At 40.1% G+C, this 20171-nt stretch overlaps 1 protein-coding gene across 4 annotated transcripts in view; it reads left to right on the top strand.

Moving 5' to 3' along the window:
• Positions 1-16791, top strand: part of LOC108703876 (A-kinase anchor protein 9) — a 41938-nt gene extending 25147 nt beyond the window's left edge. For 2 of the 4 annotated variants that reach the window (XM_041576695.1, XM_041576696.1), the window contains exons 18-26: positions 182-388; positions 3473-3547; positions 4540-4746; positions 5300-5374; positions 8989-9195; positions 9748-9822; positions 11420-11623; positions 12905-12979; positions 16000-16791. In XM_041576695.1, the coding sequence (XP_041432629.1) occupies positions 182-388; positions 3473-3547; positions 4540-4746; positions 5300-5374; positions 8989-9195; positions 9748-9822; positions 11420-11623; positions 12905-12979; positions 16000-16413 (1539 nt within the window). In that variant the 3' untranslated portion in view covers positions 16414-16791. The remainder of the gene's footprint in view (positions 1-181; positions 389-3472; positions 3548-4539; positions 4747-5299; positions 5375-8988; positions 9196-9747; positions 9823-11419; positions 11624-12904; positions 12980-15999) is intronic. The other 2 variants (XM_041576698.1, XM_041576697.1) reach the window with 2 other exon arrangements.
• Positions 16792-20171: the final 3380 nt, after the last annotated feature.

Raw genomic sequence — 20171 nt, 5'->3', positions numbered from 1 at the left:
CAGCTGGCTGAAAAAAGCTAATCACTGATTGGTTGCTAAGGGTTACTGCCCAGGTGCAAATTTGCCCACTGTTTATAAATGAGCCCCCTTGTGTCAGCATCTTCCTTATAAATATCTTATTATGGTTCTGAGAAGTTAAGTGAATTCGAGTTAATTTAACATTAGAATTTTACAATTCCAGTCAAAAGAAGTAGATTCGCTGATCACGGAACAGAACATGAGTCCATCTCAAATGAAGTCCAGCATCAATGATACGGCAACCAAATTCCTCCAGGACTTTAAACAATCAATACAAGGGGATGATACTCAAGAAAAGGAAAGGCTCGAAAATGAACTGAAATCACATTTTTTAAAACAGCAGCAGATGTTTTATAAAGACTACTCCAAGGTAACAAAAAAAAATAGTGGGACTATTGGGGGTGGTATGCTATACAGGGACTAGGGATGTAGCGAACGTCGGAAAAAAAGTTCGCGAACATATTCGCGAACTTGCGCAAAAATGCGAGCGGTTCGCGAACGGTTCGCGAACCCCATAGACTTCAATGGGAAGGCAAACTTTAACATCTAGAAAAGACATTTCTGGCCAGAAAAATGATTTTAAAGTTGTTTAAAGGGTGCAACGACCTGGACAGTGGCATGCCAGAGGGGGATCAAGGGCAAAAATGTATCTGAAAAATCTGCCTGTGTGTGCTTGGAAGAGATAGTGTAGGGGGAGAGCTGTTAGTGATTTCAGGGACAGATGATAGTAAGTTTGCTGGCTAGTAATCTGCTTGATACTGCTCTGTATTGGAGGGACAGAAGTCTGCAGGGATTTGAGGGACATTTTAGCTTAGGTAGCTTTGCTGGCTAGTAATCTACTGTTCTCTTTAAACAACTGCCATACGTTGACCTTGTAGGCATTGTTTGCCCAGTTTTTTTGGACGCAGCCACTGAAGCACAGTTGCCAGAAAAAATATGCCATATAAATGCTGAAAATAGTAATTTTTCGCCATACGTTGACCTTGTAGACATTGTTTGCCCAGTTTTTTTGGTTGCAGCCACTGAAGCACAGTTGCCAGAAAAAATATGCCATATAAATGCTGAAAATAGTCATTTTTTGCCATACGTTGACCTTGTAGGCATTGTTTGCCCAGTTTTTTTGGTCGCAGCCACTGAAGCACAGTTGCCAGAAAAAATATGCCATATAAATGCTGAAAATAGTAATTTTTTGCCATATACGTTGAGTCAACGTATGGCAAAAAATGACTATTTTCAGCATTTATATGGCATATTTTTTCTGGCCTCTGTGCTTCAGTGGCTGCGGCCAAAAAAACTGGGCAAACAATGCCTACAAGGTCAACGTATACACTACTACAGCGGTGGATACGGATTACGTAAAATATATTATGGCTGCTTGAAAAAAGTCACTCCGGTGTTTTTTCTGGAGACGGTAATATTATGGATATTTAGACAGAATGTGAACAAGGTCACACAGCTAGATGGCGGGTTGAAGAAAACAGTGTGCAAATAATGCCTACAAGGTCAACGTATACACTACTACAGCGGTGGATACGGATTACGTAAAATATATTATGGCTGCTTGAAAAAAGTCACTCCGGTGTTTTTTCTGGAGACGGTAATATTATGGATATTTAGACAGAATGTGAACAAGGTCACACAGCTAGATGGCGGGTTGAAGAAAACAGTGTGCAAATAATGCCTACAGGGCAAATAATGCCTAAAAGGTCAACTTATACACTACTACAGCGGTAGTAAAATAAAAAAAAGTAAAATAAAAAAAAATGAATATTAAAAAAAAAAAATTAAAGTTGGTGCTGCTGAACTACTAGGAGCAGCAGATTAGCACACCAGTCCCACTCCCCAACACTGCTAGACTAATAGCACTGGGCTCTTATAGTAGTAGTAGTAGTAGTAGTAAAACAACAAAAAAATAAATAAAAGCAGTCCTTACAAGGACTACTGTTATTGCAGCAGTCAGCAGATGAGATCAGAAGCAGGACAGCTGCCCACTGCAGCTACATACAGAGCACTGCAGTAGAAGGTAGATTACTAGCCAGCAAAGCTACCTAAGCTAAAATGTCCCTCAAACCCCTGCAGACTTCTGTCCCTCCAATAACAGAGCAGTATCAAAACGATTACTAGCCAGCAAACTTTCAACTGTCCCTGAAATCACTAACAGGCAGCAGCTCTCTCCCTACACTATCTCTTCAGCACACACAGGCAGAGTGAAAAAACGCTGCAGGGCTTCGGTTTTTATAGGGAAGGGGAGTGGTCCAGGGGAGAGCTTCCTGATTGGCTGCCATGTACCTGCTGGTCTGGGGTGAGAGGGCAAAAAAAAGCGCCAACAATGGCGAACCCAAAATGGCGAACGTCGCGCGACGTTCGCGAACTTCCGGCGAGCGCGAACACCCGATGTTCGCGCGAACAAGTTCGCCGGCGAACAGTTCGCGACATCTCTAACAGGGACATACTGTAGCTACTGTACAACCGTGATGGGTGCAGGACCATTCCATAGTCCCCGTAGAACCTATATCCCCCCTTCACCAATAGCTTCTTTGTCTCACCCTGTCTGTCCTCCAATATCCCTTCAAGAGGACTACACATATGAAAAGAAAAGGTTTGTAAATGAACTGGAATCATATTTGTTGGAAAGTTCATATTTATGGAGGTGAAATGTCCAATAATATGTTCCTCTTGAAGACTCCATAGGTCACCTCTCCAGGGTGCAGGTGTAACCTCTGTGGTTATGCTCCTGAAAAATAAAAAATATTGTAAAGATAAAATTGAGGTGAGACCTAGACAATACTAAGGGGCATATTTATCGAAGGTCGAAGTTAAAAAAATTTCGAACTTTGAATTCAAAAAGAGCAATCGAATGGCGGTTGAAGGTTTTTTGGGGTCGAAGTGGGACGAATTCGGCCTACTTTGAATCATACGATCGTATTGTACGATCGTACTTTGATTCAAAGTTTTTTAACTTCGACCTTCGATCTCCCAAACTCCCCGAATTGCCTCCATACAGGTTGTAGGAGGTCCCCCCATAGGCTAAAACAGCACTTTGGCAGCTTATAGCTGGCGAATGGTAGAAAGTCTAAGTTTTAAAGAGACAGTACTTCAAAAAAATTCCACCTTCAAATTTCGAAGTTTTTTCAAATTCGAATCGAAGTATGACTATTCCCTAGTCGAAGTACACAAAAAATAGCTCGAAATTCGAATTTTTTCACTTTCAAACTTCACCTCGACCTTTGATAAATCTGCCCCTAAGTTCTAAGAGAGCAGGATTAGCTTTTGCCCCTGATGCACATAAAGCGAGCAGCGTATAGAGCAGCACAGGGGCACAGAATGACATACAAGCAGAAATGAGGACAAATACTACATAATGTTGCCCAAATGCAAAACTAAATTTACTCTTTCACCAGCCTTTTCTTAGAAACCCACTTTAATCTTTATAATTATTTTTCCTTTTTCTCAGAGGTTTTTTGCATTTCAAAATCATGAAAGAATGGAGACAATAACAAAGCTGTTTCAAAGTGTCATATTGTCAAAGGTGAGTGAGAAGATAACTCCTGTTAAAATCTAATGTACCTCTTTACACCCTCTTCATAGGGGTCTCGTCTCGCTCTCTATGTTTCTCTGTGATTCTCTGAGATTTACTTATCCCTTACCTGTGCACTCATTTCTGTACATATTATTTTATTATAAACCAATGCATTTAAAAGATTGCTTGTAAATAACACCAGTCCCTGGCTTGGTGGAACGTACAATCGTAGGTCTGTAGGACATTCACACACACACCAGGGTCCATTTTTATTAGCAAAAATGATTCCCATAGACTTGAATGACGTCACAACAAATGATGCGTTTAAAAAAAAATTGCTGCACAGAAAAAAAAATTGACGCCCATAGACTTTAATGCATGTCGGCGAATTTTTACCGGCAGCGAATTTTTGGCGAAACGGGTCAAATTTGACCATCCCTAATTAGGAGACAACTTACCCACCTGCAGATGTTTCAAGTCTGGAAAGAAACTGAAGCACCTGGAGTAAACCCGGGCTGATGTAAGTGTAGAAAACTGCCAGTTTCAGACGTGTATTAGCAGACAAATTGTATGTTTAATGCAAATAAACAAGGTACCAGCTGCACAGAAGGCAGATGAGATGTTTGTTTCTTGATCCTGTTGCATTAATTGGGCCACAGGCTCTCGAAAGCTGGAAAGAAGGTGTTAGAAGATTAAATTCCATTCCTGATATTACTGAGGTGCAGACCCCATGGTCTAACGACTTGCTTTATCTGCTGGAGCTAATATAAGTCATATTTAGTGGTTTGCTTCCCTAAAAGTTCTATAGATGGGTTATATAGCCCTTTAAATGTTTTTATATGATTCAAATTGTCTCTACTTTGAGTAGTAAATCTGTTAGTCGTTACTAGGTGTGAGAATGCTGCTGTTTTACTATTTATGAAACAACCAACAGTACAAAGAATATTGCTGCCTGTTCACCCCAATCACCCCGACATATCATTGGAATTTTACCATTCTAGACAGAAGAAGCTGATAATCTGATCACAGAACAGAATGTGAGTCCAACTCTAATGGAAGCCCGCCTCAATGATACAACAAACAATTTCCTCCGAAACTTTGAACAATCATTCCAAGGGGATGATGCCCAAGAAAAGGAAAGGCTTGTAAATGAACTGGAATCCTATTTGTTAAACCAGCAGCAAGAGTTCTGTAATGACTACTCCCAGGTACAACATTAAACTGGAGGATCTGATGGGGGTAGGATGCTGGGTTTGAACTGGTACTGGTCATTGGTTCCCTCCCAGTGACTTGTAACATACTAAGGGTATAAAGGAAAAGGAAGGCAATGTAATATTGAAAGAGGTTGTATGAAACATACAGGGGCATAGAAAGACCTTAATGGGTCCCAGTGCAACGTTTAGTGTAGGACCACTTCATACTGCCAAAACACCAATGTCCCCCAATCACTAACAAATTCTTTATTCTACCGTATTTGTTCTCCCATATCCCATTAAAGAAAAGATATTCATGAAAAGGAAAGGCTTGTAAATGAATTGGAATCTTATATGTTAGAAGACCTTGGAAAGTTCTGCAATGACTACTGCCAGGTACAGCATTACAATGGAGGGAATATTGGGGATAGGCTACCAAGCTAGAACTCAATGGGCAAATTCAATAACTTTTTGCAGTGGTCAAATGCAACAATCCAAGACTTCTCTTCTGACAGCCTATCCTCAGAAACTCTCTATAATCCTTGTATTTATTTTCCGTTCCATTCAGAGGTTCTATAGATTTCAGAATCACAGGAGGATGGAGGATATTAAAGAGCAGTTTCGGAATGTAATATTATCAAAGGTGAGTCCATAGATCCCTTCATGGACCTTCTATCCACTTCTCTTTCTCCCTGTATGTGATGGCCAATGTTGGTTTCTGAATGTAATTCACTGTCGCGTTCCATGTACTTTACAGCTCTTTGTACTTCAAGTTTACATTTTCTTTAATAGCTTCACTTTCCTGATTGAAGAACATTTTCGGTCTCCCCACGGGTAAATTATTTTACAACTACCTGTATGAACATTGTTTAAATTTAAGGGATTAAGGCAAATTAAGGGTTACGGTCATTGTGGTAATTTGGGAGTGCAAAGTTGAGGTTAAGGCTGATGTAGGGTTGAAGGAGTTAATTGTGGTTTAAAGGTGATATTTGGACAAAGCAGTATTGGCATCAGTGGTGGAGTCTTGGGTACTTAGATTGAAGCAGACTAGGGTTGAGTGAGTAGTTTAACTTGGGGTCTTCAATTTAATGTTAGATAGACATATGGTTAGGGTCATGCGTTTGGGGGACACCACCAAAATATAGACATATTCAAGTTATCCATGTTAAAGTAGAGGGTTTAGGGTTACAGTCCATGCAGTAACATTTTGAGGAACATAGTTGAGATGTAGGAAGATGTAGGACAGCGAAGCAGCACATGATGATCATTTACTGTACCTTGACTTTCCTTTGCCAGCAACTGTACTACACAGACATTTCTCCTAACTCCACATATTCTATTTTGACTCTTCCCATAAATATTTAACTTTTTAATGCCTTTTACATCCAATATTATGCTTTCCCACTTCCATTATGTAAGTCACTTTCCCACTCCATTTACCTACAGTAGTTTACTTTTCTTTATTATTTCACCATCCCATTCCCCATACTTACTTCAGGTTGGATCTCCTTGCACTTCAACTAGACATATGTGCTCCACTCTTCTCCACTCTTACTCTATGAAGATACTTGATTTTCTCTCTCCCTCAATTTCATGGACTGACATTCCTGCTGCCTCCACATACACCAGTAGATGTTCCACACTCCCCCTTTCTGTATGTACTTTCCCATTCCCTTTTCTTATTTAATCAAGTATGTGGGGATATCAGATAAAACAGACCATCATTTATTGCTGTTAGGTGCACACATAATCAAAATAACAAAGATTCTACCTTAAGGCTGCATTAAACTTATAGTAAACTTATGAGCCAGGCCCTTCACAGTAAGGTTTGTGATTTGCAATACTGGGTGGGGGCAAACCACAGAGACATTTGTAAGGCCCATACATGCAGGGATACAGAGTTAACGTATACCCAGTTGGCGCCACTGAGACACCACTGTAACAAGTAATAACAAGAATCATGCCTTTTTTTGGTTTTGCTGAACCTGCTGAATAAAGTTAATCTATTGTTAATTTTCAATTTCTCTGTCCGAGGAATCAGAAATCTCTACTCTTATGAGGAATAATAATCACCCTAACAGAATTGAGAGGGAAATGCTTGATGTAGTCAATCAATTGCTTGATAATCAAAGTCAGTTGAAAGTGGGACAGCTGGGACCATGTATTTTAACTCCACCTACAGTTGTCCTACCAGAAGTTTTTAATTTTTTTTCCTGATGTCCATCTGTCCTTAAGTGCATTGCATGGGGTATTTACTAAAATTTAAATTTATCCCATTTTTTTTATTAAAACATAGTCAACCTAACTCCCAAGCACAAATTTAATGCATTTATTTAAAAAATCAGCTCGCACAAGTTGGTGCAGGAAAAGTCTTGTCAAAACGTGTGACAATGTGAATCATACACGTTTTTATTTGAATTTGACACTGAATTGTACGATTTTTCCAAGTTGTCATCTGAAAACATCATCATACGAAAACCAGTGCAGATCACGATGTCAAGAAACATCTGCAAATTGTAAAATGGACATCTGACATTGACTTCTACATGTTTTAGATGGAGTATTTTCTGATTTGGATTTTTAGCAGCTTTGGGGTATAATAAATCTCGAAACCACAAAAAATTTGAGTTTCCCTCCTAAAAACTCAACCAGAAAAACATAAACAGGCATTCAAAATTCTTGGTACATAGTCATATTAGTAGAAGAATCTCACCTGTTTATATGTAGGGTGTGGGTGCACATACCCCAGATCTACAGCTCAAGGTGGAGGTATCATACCAAGGATAAAGGAACAGCAGGCAGTCACAGATCCTTACAGATAAAAGAACTGCACTTAGGCACTGATGACTTAGCCTATGATTAAGTGCCTAAGTGCACAAAACAAGTAAGGTTTTGTCTATTTTGCCTAAAGAAAGTTTGCAGTTCTTTTTACATAGTTAGTTACATAGTTAAATCGGGTTGAAAAAAAACAAAGTCCATCAAGTTCAACCCCTTCAAATGAAAACCCAGCATCCATACACACACCCCTCCCTACTTTTAATTAAATTCTATATACCCATATCTATACTAACTATAGAGTTTAGTATCACAATAGCCTTTGTATTATGTCTGTCCATAAAATCATCCAAGTCCCTCTTATAGTCATTAACTGATCAGCATCACAACATCACCCGGCAGTGCATTCCACAACCTCACTGTCCTGACTGTGATGAACCCCCTACTCTGTTCCTTTAAATGAAACTTCTTTTCTTCTAGTCTAAAGGGGAGGCCTCTGGTACGTGATTCTCTTTATGGGTAAAAAGGTCCCCTGCTATTTGTCTATAATGTCCTCTAATGTACTTGTAAAGTGTAATCATGTCCCCTCACAAGCGCCTTTTTTCCAGAGAAAACAACCCCAACCTTGACTGGTCTACCCTCATAATTTAAGTCTTCCATCCCTTTAACCAGTTTAGTTTTAGGTCTCTACAACTAAGGGATCTGTCCTGAGGGATCTATGAGTGCCTGCTGTTCCTTTTCCTTGACTTCATAAATAGGCCCCAACATTTTGTTGCCTTCACAGAGACAACCTCTTCTTCCCCATCTGCTTGGTAGTATTGGATTTTGCAATTCTTTGTGGGAGCACTAGGAGGATATTTGATGAACTGGGTAAATGCAGAACCAATGGAGCTTTTAAACTGTTCTGCTGGGGCCATAATAGGTGCAGCGGTGTGAGAGGGTACTGTTTGTTTAGTATTTTAAAACTGTTGGGTTACTGGACCTGTGTACTGGTTGCTGTTGAGTGCATAACATGGTTGTTTGTGGGTTGCTAACCTGAAACAGTGTCATTATGTTGAATACATGTATGAAATTTTATTAAGTGGTTTGCTTCCCTAAAAGTTCTATAGATGGATTATATAGCCCTTTAAACAGGGGCGTTACTATAGAGGAAGCAGACCCTGCGGCTGCAGGGGGGCCCAGGAGGTATAGGGGCCTCACGAGGCCCTAATTCATACACAATTTCAATAAATATTGGAGAAACAAGTCAACCTCTAAACATTTGGGGGCCTGAAAAATAATTTGCTGTGGGGCCCAGTAATATCTAGTTACGCCACTGCCTTTAAATGTTTTTATATGTTTCAAATTGTCTCTACTTTTAGTCGTTACTAGGTGTGAGAATGCTGCTGTTTTACTATTTATGAAACAACCAACAGTACAAAGAATATTGCTGCCTGTTCACCCCAATCACCCCGACATATCATTGGAATTTTACCATTCTAGACAGAAGAAGCTGATAATCTGATCACAGAACAGAATGTGAGTCCAACTCTAATGGAAGCCAGCCTCAATGATATAAGAAACAATTTCCTCAGAGACTTTGAACAATCATTCCAAGGGGATGATGCCCAAGAAAAGGAAAGGCTTGTAAATGAACTGGAATCCTATTTGTTAAACCAGCAGCATGAGTTCTGTAATGACTACTCCCAGGTACAACATTAAAATGGAAGGACTGATGGGGGTAGGATGCTGGGTTTGATCTGGTACTGGTCATTGGTTCCCTCCCAGTGACTTGTAACATACTATGAGTATAAAGGAAAAGGAAGGCAATGTAATATTGAAAGAGGTTGTATGAAACATACAGGGGCATAGCAAGACCTTAATGGGTCCCAGTGCAACGTTTAGTGTAGGACCACTTCATACTGACAAAACACCAATGTCCCCCAATCACTAACAAATTCTTTATGCTACCGTATTTGTTCTCCCATATCCCTTTAAAGAAAAGATATTCATGAAAAGGAAAGGCTTGTAAATGAATTGGAATCTTATATGTTAAAGACCTTGGAAAGTTCTGCAATGACTACTGCCAGGTACAGCATTACAATGGAGGGAATATTGGGGATAGGGTACCAAGCTAGAACTTGATGGGCAAATTCAATAACTTTTTGCAGTGGTCAAATGCAACAATCCAAGACTTCTCTTCTGACAGCCTATCCTCAGAAACTCTCTATAATCCTTGTATTTATTTTCTGTTCCATTCAGAGGTTCTATAGATTTCAGAATCACAGGAGGATGGAGAATATTAAAGAGCAATTTCAGAATGTAATAAAATCAAAGGTGAGTCCATAGATCCCTTCATGGACGTTCCATCTACTTCTCTTTCTCCCTGTATATCATGGCCAATGTTGGTTTCTGAATGTAAATCACTATCGCGTCCCATGTACTTTACAGCTCTTTGTACTTCACGTTTACATTTTCTTTAATAGCTTCACTTTTCCCAATTGAAGTACATTTTCAGTCTCGCTGTGGGTAAATTATTTTACCAGTGCAAAGTTGAGGTTAAGGCAGATGTAGGGTTGAAGGACTAATATGGTGTTTAAAGCTGATATTTGGAAAAGTAGTATTGAAATCTGTGGTGGAATCTGGAGTACCTAGACTTAAGTAGATTAGGGTCGAGTGAGTAGTTTACTTATGGTCTACAGTTTAGGGTTAGGTAGACATATGGTTATGGTCATGCGTTTGGGGGACACCACTGAAATATAGACATACAGTATTCATGTTATCCATGTTACACTAGGGGCAAATGGTTCAGATTTAAGCAGTTGCGACTTTGAGGGCCAGTACAGTAAATTGTGATACACATTTAAGATTTAGGGTTATAGTCTATGCAGTAACATTTTGAGGAACATAGTTGAAATGTAGGAAGATGTAGGACAATGAAGCAGCACAGAGTTATGGAAAATAGCTCATAGTACAAGTTGATCCTGGGACTGGTCCCATTGCCATTTTGGAGTCAGGAAGGAATTTTTTCCCCCTCTGAGGCAAATCTGAGAGGCTTCAGATGGGTTTTTTGCCTTCTTCTGGATCAACTGACAGTTAGGCATGTTAAAAAAAAGTTAAAAGGTTGAACTTAATGGACGTGTGTCTTTTTTCAACCTAACTTACTATGTTACTATGATGATCATTAACCTTGACTTTCATTTGCCAGAATCTGTACTACACAGATATTTCTTGTAACTCCACATATTCTATTTTGACTCTTGACATAAATATTTAACTTTTTATTGCCTTGTACTTCCCATGTTATGCTTTCCCACTCCCACTACGTAAGTAACTTTCCAACTCCATTTAACCTAATTTACTTTTCCATTCACTGTACTTATTTCATCATCCCATTCCCCATACTTACTTCAGGTTGGATCTCCTTGCACTTCAACTAGATAAATGTGCTCGACTCTTCTCCACTCTTACTCCTTCATGTCCCTCATTTTCATGGACGTAGCCTGACATTCCTGCTGCCTCCACATACACCAGTAGATCCACACTCCCCCTTTCTGTATGAACTTTCCCATTCCCATTTCTTATTTAATCAAGTATGTTGGGATATCAGATAAACAGACCATCATTTATTGCTGTTAGGTGCACACATAATCAAAATAACAAAGGTGCTACCTTAAGGCTACATTAAACTTACAGTAAACTGATGAGCTAAGGCCTTCTTTGTAAGGATTGTGACTCGGAATACTCGGTGGGGGGGGCAAACAACAGAGACATTTGTAAGGCCCATACATGCAGGGATACAGAGTTAACATATACCCAGCTGGCGCCACAGAGACACAAGTAATAACTTGTTAAAGAATCATGCCTTTTTTTGGTTTTGCTGAACCCGCTGACTAATGTTAATCTATTTTAATTTTCAATTTCTCTGTCCTAGGAATCAGAAATTTGTACTCTTATCAGGAATAATAATTACCCTAATAGAATCGAGAGGGAAATGCTTCATGTAGTCAATCAATTGCTTGACAATTACAGAGAATCCCTGGAAGGCATTGATGACGAACAAAAGGAACTGCTTGTTAATGAAATGGAATCACATTTGTTGCAAGAGAATGAACTGTTCTGTATAGAGTATAGCAAGGTACTGTACCCAGATGGGATTGTTATTTGTAGACCTGTGTAATACTCTTGACATATACCAGGCTTTTGGATAAGCAACTCTTTATATGAGCTGCTGTGTCAGAGCCGACTATTCAGATTATTACAAAAGTGCTCTGAGTAAAGATGGCCATAGACTAAAAGATCTGCTCATTTGGTGAGGTTGCCAAACCTTGAGGTGGGTAATATTGGGCTTATCTGATCGTTTCACCCTGGGGCCAAATGATCTGACCTCAATGTCAGCAATTGCTGGTCGTCAAGCAGGGACTATGTCAATGAGCCAATGTGGAACCTACCCCAAGGAGATTTTTAAATCAGCCCAATTATTATCTGACTGATATTCAGCCAGATATCAGTGGGGCAGGTCCGAGTTAACCAGAATATGATCACCTTAAGTTCACATTCATTTTTTTATTTGGGTTTAGATCACATCAACATTTTCTGCTTATGACTCATGAAATTATTTGTTATCTTGAAACAGAAACCTTTATCAATGGATTATTTGCTGTTGCTTCACGACAAAAACATTCAAAGTGGTCATTTCACATCATCGTAGGCCTATACAATCCTTGGTAAACTAAGTAGAAAATGGTAATGCAATTATAAGTTAGTATCCAAAACTAAGCTCTTTGTTGATGGAGAAAAACAGATACCCAAAAACATATCTGCTAGGACAGTGTTGCCTACATTTTTCCTTATAATTGGTCTGTAATTTTATAAGCAACAGGTTTACAAGTTAAGATATAGAAAAATGATGATGTTATACAAAGATCTGTGGAGAAATACATCTAACCTATATGCCCCTTGTTCAACTGCCCTGTTCTATGGCAGTAATGTGCCACCTTTGGTCCTCCAACTGTTTTGAACCTTAATTCACACAGTCCAAAAACCTTTGGCAGTAAGGGTGGTAGCACTCTTTTGTTCACTGAATCATTTTTCCTGATGTCCTGACAGCCTTACTTAGGTTTTGTAAGGGATGTGCTCCCATACCAACCATACTCTAACACTACAGTATTCTTTGTCTTCAGAAGACAATACTCTAATGACACCCAATGTGCTTTAAGAGGACAGAAGCCACTCTTGCAAGAGCCACGAGTCTCCAAATTCAAACTTTCTTTCCAAGATAGTAACTCGTATCCATCAACACTGACTTAAGGAGGATGGAGATTGATATGTTTACTTATCCTCAGAGAGTGAAAACTACTGTATTTTAGATGCTCACTTTCAAGAACATTATATAATTATAAATTTGTATTCTATTCAGAATTTCTATGCTTTTAAAAATCAGAAACGCATGGAGGATACTAAAAGAAGGTTCCTGAATTTTCTAGAGCAAAAGGTAAGTGTGACAGAAATATATCTTCTATTTCTGAACAAAATAATTAACTTCTCTGCTCCCTCCCTCCATGACCATAGAGGAACACATGTAAGAATCCAGTCAGGGCCTCAGTGATAAGTCACAAAGGGGAAGGGCTTTCAGTGATTGGGCAGGATTTTTTTTTAATGCTATGTGTGTTTCTTTGTAATGGGTTGATGAGCTGGATGATCAAGTAATATGCTAATTAGTTTAACATTTATTTATATGAGCCTAGTGGACAGATAATAACCTGTACTCCCCTTGGAAATCTTGCCAACTTTGTAGAATGGGTCAACATATAAATAATAGTTATCTACATTGTACTCTTGAGTTGGGGTAGCTGAGATGGGACTGAGGCTGTGGGATAGCAGGTATAGTAGGGAGAGATTTTGCCTATAGTAACAGTGGGATAATAGTCTCTGGGAAGGGAGTGTGACTGTGGGATAGCAGGTATAGTAGGGAAAAATGGTGCCTATAGTAACAGTGGGATAATAGTCTCTGGGAAGGGAGTGTGACTGTGGGATAGCAGGTATAGTAGGGAGAGATGGTGTCTATAGTAACAGTGGATAATAGTCTCTGGGAAGGGAGTGTGACTGTGGGATAGCAGGTATAGTAGGGAGAGATGGTGCCTATAGTAACAGTGGATAATAGTCTCTGGGAAGGGAGTGTGACTGTGGGATAGCAGGTATAGTAGGGAGAGATGGTGCCTATAGTAACAGTGGATAATAGTCTCTGGGAAGGGAGTGTGACTGTGGGATAGCAGGTATAGTAGGGAGAGATGGTACCTATAGTAACAGTGGATAATAGTCTCTGGGAAGGGAGTGTGACTGTGGGATAGCAGGTATAGTAGGGAGAGATGGTGTCTATAGTAACAGTGGGATAATAGTCTCTGGGAAGGGAGTGTGACTGTGGGATTGCAGGTATAGTAGGGAGAGATGGTGTCTATAGTAACAGTGGATAATGGTCTCTGGGAAGGGAGTGTGACTGTGGGATAGCAGGTATAGTAGGGAGAGATGGTGCCTATAGTAACAGTGGATAATAGTCTCTGGGAAGGGAGTATGACTGTGGGATAGCAGGTATAGTAGGGAGAGATGTTGCCTATAGTAACAGTGGGATAATAGTCTCTGGGAAAGGAGTGTGACTGTGGGATAGCAGGTATAGTAGGGAGAGATGGTGTCTATAGTAACAGTGGATAATAGTCTCTGGGAAGGGAGTGTGACTGTGGGATAGCAGGTATAGTAGGGAGAGATGGTGTCTATAGTAACAGTGGATAATAGTCTCTGGGAAGGGAGTGTGACTGTGGGATAGCAGGTATAGTAGGAAGAGATGGTGCCTATAGTAACAGTGGATAATAGTCTCTGGGAAGGGAGTGTGACTGTGGGATAGCAGGTATAGTAGGGAGAGATGGTGTCTATAGTAACAGTGGATAATAGTCTCTGGGAAGGGAGTGTGACTGTGGGATAGCAGGTATAGTAGGGAGAGATGGTGCCTATAGTAACAGTGGGATAATAGTCTCTGGGAAGGGAGTGTGACTGTAGGATAGCAGGTATAGTAGGGAGAGATGGTGCCTATAGTAACAGTGGATAATAGTCTCTGGGAAGGGAGTGTGACTGTGGGATAGCAGGTATAGTAGGGAGACATGGTGCCTATAGTAACAGTGGATAATAGTCTCTGGGAAGGGAGTGTGACTGTGGGATAGCAGGTATAGTAGGGAGACATGGTGCCTATAGTAACAGTGGATAATAGTCTCTGGGAAGGGAGTATGACTGTGGGATAGCAGGTATAGTAGGGAGAGATGTTGCCTATAGTAACAGTGGGATAATAGTCTCTGGGAAAGGAGTGTGACTGTGGGATAGCAGGTATAGTAGGGAGAGATGGTGTCTATAGTAACAGTGGATAATAGTCTCTGGGAAGGGAGTGTGACTGTGGGATAGCAGGTATAGTAGGGAGAGATGGTGTCTATAGTAACAGTGGATAATAGTCTCTGGGAAGGGAGTGTGACTGTGGGATAGCAGGTATAGTAGGAAGAGATGGTGCCTATAGTAACAGTGGATAATAGTCTCTGGGAAGGGAGTGTGACTGTGGGATAGCAGGTATAGTAGGGAGAGATGGTGTCTATAGTAACAGTGGATAATAGTCTCTGGGAAGGGAGTGTGACTGTGGGATAGCAGGTATAGTAGGGAGAGATGGTGTCTATAGTAACAGTGGATAATAGTCTCTGGGAAGGGAGTGTGACTGTGGGATAGCAGGTATAGTAGGGAGAGATGGTGTCTATAGTAACAGTGGATAATAGTCTCTGGGAAGGGAGTGTGACTGTGGGATAGCAGGTATAGTAGGGAGAGATGGTGCCTATAGTAACAGTGGATAATAGTCTCTGGGAAGGGAGTGTGAATAGATGGAGAGAGATTTTATACAATATTAACTCTAAAACCATTAAAAATTTTAAATGTTTATTGGAAGTTTGCATTGAATTTCATTTTCTTTTGTTAAGTAAAAAATACATTTTCTGGTGATATTCTCCTGTAAATATTCCATATATATAAGAATAAATGAAGCCTCAGTTAATGGTTGAACCATGGCTAAAGTGTAGTAAACCTGTAGCCTATTTATTTAATATATATTAAATATATTACTTCTGGTACTCCAAATGACACGTTGCAGTAGGAGAAAATAATTAGGGAGACAAAACACATAAAACATTTAAATCTCAATAAGGATAAGAAAAAATATAAAAACTATTCATTAAAAATAATTTTTGAGCTTCCAATTATATCGATAACTGATTTCAAAAAATTGTTTCCCCTTTGATAAGATGTTTGTAGGTCGAACCCATTTTATTTTTCCTTTTCTAACAGGAACCAGGGTACAGAAGTACAGTCAGAAATCAATATAATATGTTCTCCATATTTGCACTTTTAATGGTGGTGGAGATGGTGGTGGTTGGGAGGAATTAGAGAATTTACCCATGTGGTTAATTCACTGTCACGCATTTGCCATTCCAGAAAGAAGAAACTTCATCATCTCTGTTGAACAAGTTGATGGTGATGCCATCTGCCATGGAGTCCCAGATCCAGGATTCTATCAAAAAGTACATGGATGAATTTAAAAGGTCACTTGAGGGCACTGATAGCCAAGAGAAGAACCATCTTGTGGCTAGGCTGAATTCATACTTGGATAATATGAAGGATGAGTTTTGTAAAGAATACTCCAGCATCTATACCTCGGCAATGCAGTGGATCACTGGTGGAACTGCCACTAGTTTTTTTCTGGCCAGAAACATGATTGGAAATGCATCACTTGTAGCAGCAGCTGCGGAAGCGCCAGTATTGGCAGCAATCATTGGTGGAGCTGTAATAGTTGGCGCCCTTGTAGCTTGGGGGAAAACTTTTTATTTTGCCGAGCATAAAAAACAGTAGTTAGAAAGAGAATCCATTGGCACTCCACTCCACTGCACTGTGAAAATGTTTAATGAAAGCCCTTTAAATATAATCTTATATTATACAAATTACATAAAATTACAGAACACAGTGTTTACTAACACCCAGCTCCACCTGGCTGTAAAACTGGAATTTAAATGTTCCATTAAAATTCTATGTACAGTATAGTTCAATAACCCGGTGACACTACGGTTAGTTTAAGGGTTCCTGTACAGTTCCTCAATAAGCCTCCTAAGCTCTTCCCAAGTTCTGTGCAAGATCAGAGCAGATTTACTTTGCCTTATTATACAGGTATGGGATCCATTATCCCGAAACCCATTATCCAGAAAGCTCTGACCGATACTCTGATGCGCTCCTCTTCAGAAAAGGCGACGATCCATTGTGCGGCGCTCGATTTCTCCTCCCTTCCTTCTATAGGAGATAGCCAGGGAGGAGAAATCAAGCGCCGCACAATGGATCGTCGCCCTGTCGCCTTTACTGAAAAGGGGCGCAAGCGGAGTATCGGTAATTTATTTATTAATAAAGACTTTGCGATTTTAAAGTTAAATATGTTTTGGTCGTTTTTTTTCGTTATATACAAACACATTTTTTTTAACTAAGAATTTGATGTTGTGACTGCTTTAAACTGCAAAATATCATCCAATGAGAATCCCAGCTGATCTGTATCAATGTGACTCCATGTTCTTTGTTCCTGCAACTGGAGTTGGAATCTTTAAGCCCAGTTTCCCAGCACTGAACAAGTCTGTCCTTTATCCCCATGTCTGATTCCAGTGTCATATAATGAAGAATAAAATAACATAATTATCTCTATATGTAACATAACAACAAGATGTCTGACATAGTGCTGGGAATCAGCGTTCTCATTGGTCACTTCTTTTGCATTTATAATGAAGTTCTTGAGCAGTAGAATTCTCATTGGTGAATTTTCTTGCATCTATAATTATTTCTATCAGCAACTTCTATAGAAAACTAGGGGGCGCTGTGAGATAGTTGGGTTTACATCCCCTTCAATGGGTCATTGGTCTGGATGGTAAATTTTGTCTGATCTGCCAATTGCTTTGGGGCCTTGTACACACACATATAAGCAGGGCCGGCATTAGAAATCACGGGGCCCCGTACAACAAAATTTTTGGTGCCCCTTGGGCCCCGCCCACACTAGCGCCCGTGCCCCGCTCCATCCCGCCCAAAGACCACACAGACATCAGCACTAAAAAAGTAATCCCCCCACACACAAGTTATAAAAAGCTATTGATGGTCAGGGCCCCCTTATAACTTAAAAAAAAAAAACATTGGTGGCAGGGCACCCCTTACAAGTAAAAAAAATTGGGGCCCCAAAAAATATTTTTTAAATAAACATTGGCCCCAGGTCCCCCCTAACAATTTAAAAAAATTGGGGCCCCAAAAAATATTTTCTAAAAAAACATTGGCGCCAGGGCCTCCCTTACAAGTAAAAAAAAAAATTGAGGCCCCAAAATGTTTTCTTTTAAAAACTTTGGTGGCAGGGCCCCCCTTACAAGTTAAAAAAAATATTGGTGGCAGGGGCCTATAGAATATTAAAATAATACTTTGGTAGCCAGGGGATTAAAAAACAAACAAAAAAAAAACAACATTGGTGTTCAGTAGAATTGAACTCGTGGCTTCAGCACTTCAACTTCGCCTACTTTCGTGACTTCGGGTCTTTTCGCTGCATCGGGACTTCAGCTTCGGCTATTTTTGTGACTTTGGGTGTTTTTGCTGCTTTGAGAGTTTGGCTTCGGCTGTTTACGTGGCTTCGGGTCCCCCTTCATGCAATGGCCCAGGACACATGTCCCCCCTTGATGGTGGCCCTGCATATAAGCATTCATTATGGCTGGATATTGACCAACAAAACACTTCATGGGATGGACAAGTTCTGAGTACAGTTGGAGACATGTTGTCCATACATGATAATCTGACCTGTAATAAATCTCACTTTAGACATCCAATAGTTGTGAGCTGTATAGAGGGGCCACCATGAGAAGAGACATTGAGCTGTATGAATGAAGTAAACACATAAGATCTCTGAGGTCCTGTACATGGGAAGTGAATTCACAAAACACCAGTATTGGCCGCCAGCCACTGATTCATGTGAATGTGAAATACACGGTTTATTATAGAGCTACTGACAGACAGACAGACGTTATTCAGGAATGTCGACTTACTTGTTCCCACTGATCGTGTGTCAACTGACAATAGTTGAAGAAAATGAAAGCCTATGGATGTAAATTGGCCTATCAGTGTTTAGCATTCTATGTACTTTGTAATGCTGGGGTCCTGGGTTAGATTCTGACCAGAGCACGCTCGGCATCTTCTCTGGAGCACAAAACTTGCACCCAGGGTCCCAATCACAGACAGGGTACATAAGGGTGAAACAAGGACACCTGTCTGTGCCGACTGGACTGAGACTATAGAATTTTACTGATCCGAGATGATAAAATGTCGCTGAGATGTATGTACAGGTATTGGATCCATTATCCGGAAACCTGTTATCCAGAAAGCTCAAAATTACAGACATGCTGTCTATCATAGACTCCATGTCATACAAATAATCCAATTTTTTTAAAATGATTTCCTTTTTCTGTGTAATAATAAAACAGTAGTTTGTACTTGACCCCAACTAAGATATAATTAATTCTTATTGGAAGCAAAACCAGCCTATTGGGTTTATTTAATGTTTACATGATTTTCTAGTAGACTTAAGGTATGAAGATCCAAGATTCCTAAACCGAAAACCCCCTGATCCTGAGCATTCTGGATAACAGGTCCCATATCTTTACTACAAATGTGCAACTGAAGGACAACACAACATTAGATTGACAATGATGTAAAGTGCAACAGTCCCAGCATGGAGCAACAGAGGGCACAAGGGCAACATTTGGGATCCACAGTGGCGTAACTACCGGGGGAGCAGGGAGTGCGATTGGGCCAGGGCCTGCACCCCCTCAGGGCCCCCCAGCAGCTCGCGCACCACGGTTCCGGGCTGATTCCGAGTGGTTCCGGGCGTACGGAGGGGGCGGGAGGGGGGCCCGGCTGCGCATCCCGCGCAAGGGCCCGCCCCCCTCTAGTTCCACTTGACAGGTGTTAAGGTGCTCAATAATGTTCAGTCCCCCTTACAGGTTTAACCCCTGTCCACTCTCACTACTGTTAACCTCTAGCTCCCCCTAGCGGCAACCCAAAATATATCTATTGACCATTAACTAAACATTTTACCCTGTTCCACCCTTATAGGACTTTGGTCTTTTTTCAACCCAACTTACATTAACTTTTAGTATGAAATAGACCAATTTGCAATTGGTTTTCATTTTTTATTATTTGTGATTTTTGGGTTATTTAGCTTTTTATTCAGCAGCTCTCCAGTTTCAGCAAGCTGGTTTCTAGGGCTCAAATTACCCTTCGCAACCTTACAATGTTTTGAATAAGAGACTGGAATATGAATAGGAGAGGACTGAATAGAAAGATGAGAAATAAAAAGGAGCAATAACAATAAATGTGTAGCCTTACAGAGGATTTGTTTTTCCCCCCATTTGAAAGCTTGAAAGAGTCAGAAGAAGAAGGCAAATAATTAAAAAAACTATACATAATAAAAAATAAAATCCAATCAAAAAGTTTTTTTAGAATTAGACATTCTATAACATACTAAAAGTTAACTTAAAGGTGAACCTCCCCTTTAACTATGTAACTAGGCAAGTACTGCCTGGGCTTCACAGTCTCCTGGGTGG

The sequence above is a fragment of the Xenopus laevis genome, chromosome 9_10L (assembly GCF_017654675.1).
Source record: "Xenopus laevis strain J_2021 chromosome 9_10L, Xenopus_laevis_v10.1, whole genome shotgun sequence".
Taxonomy (NCBI): Eukaryota; Metazoa; Chordata; class Amphibia; order Anura; family Pipidae; genus Xenopus; species Xenopus laevis.
The sequence above is the reverse complement of the archived record's forward strand: the minus strand, read 5'-3'. Positions and strand labels throughout refer to the sequence as shown.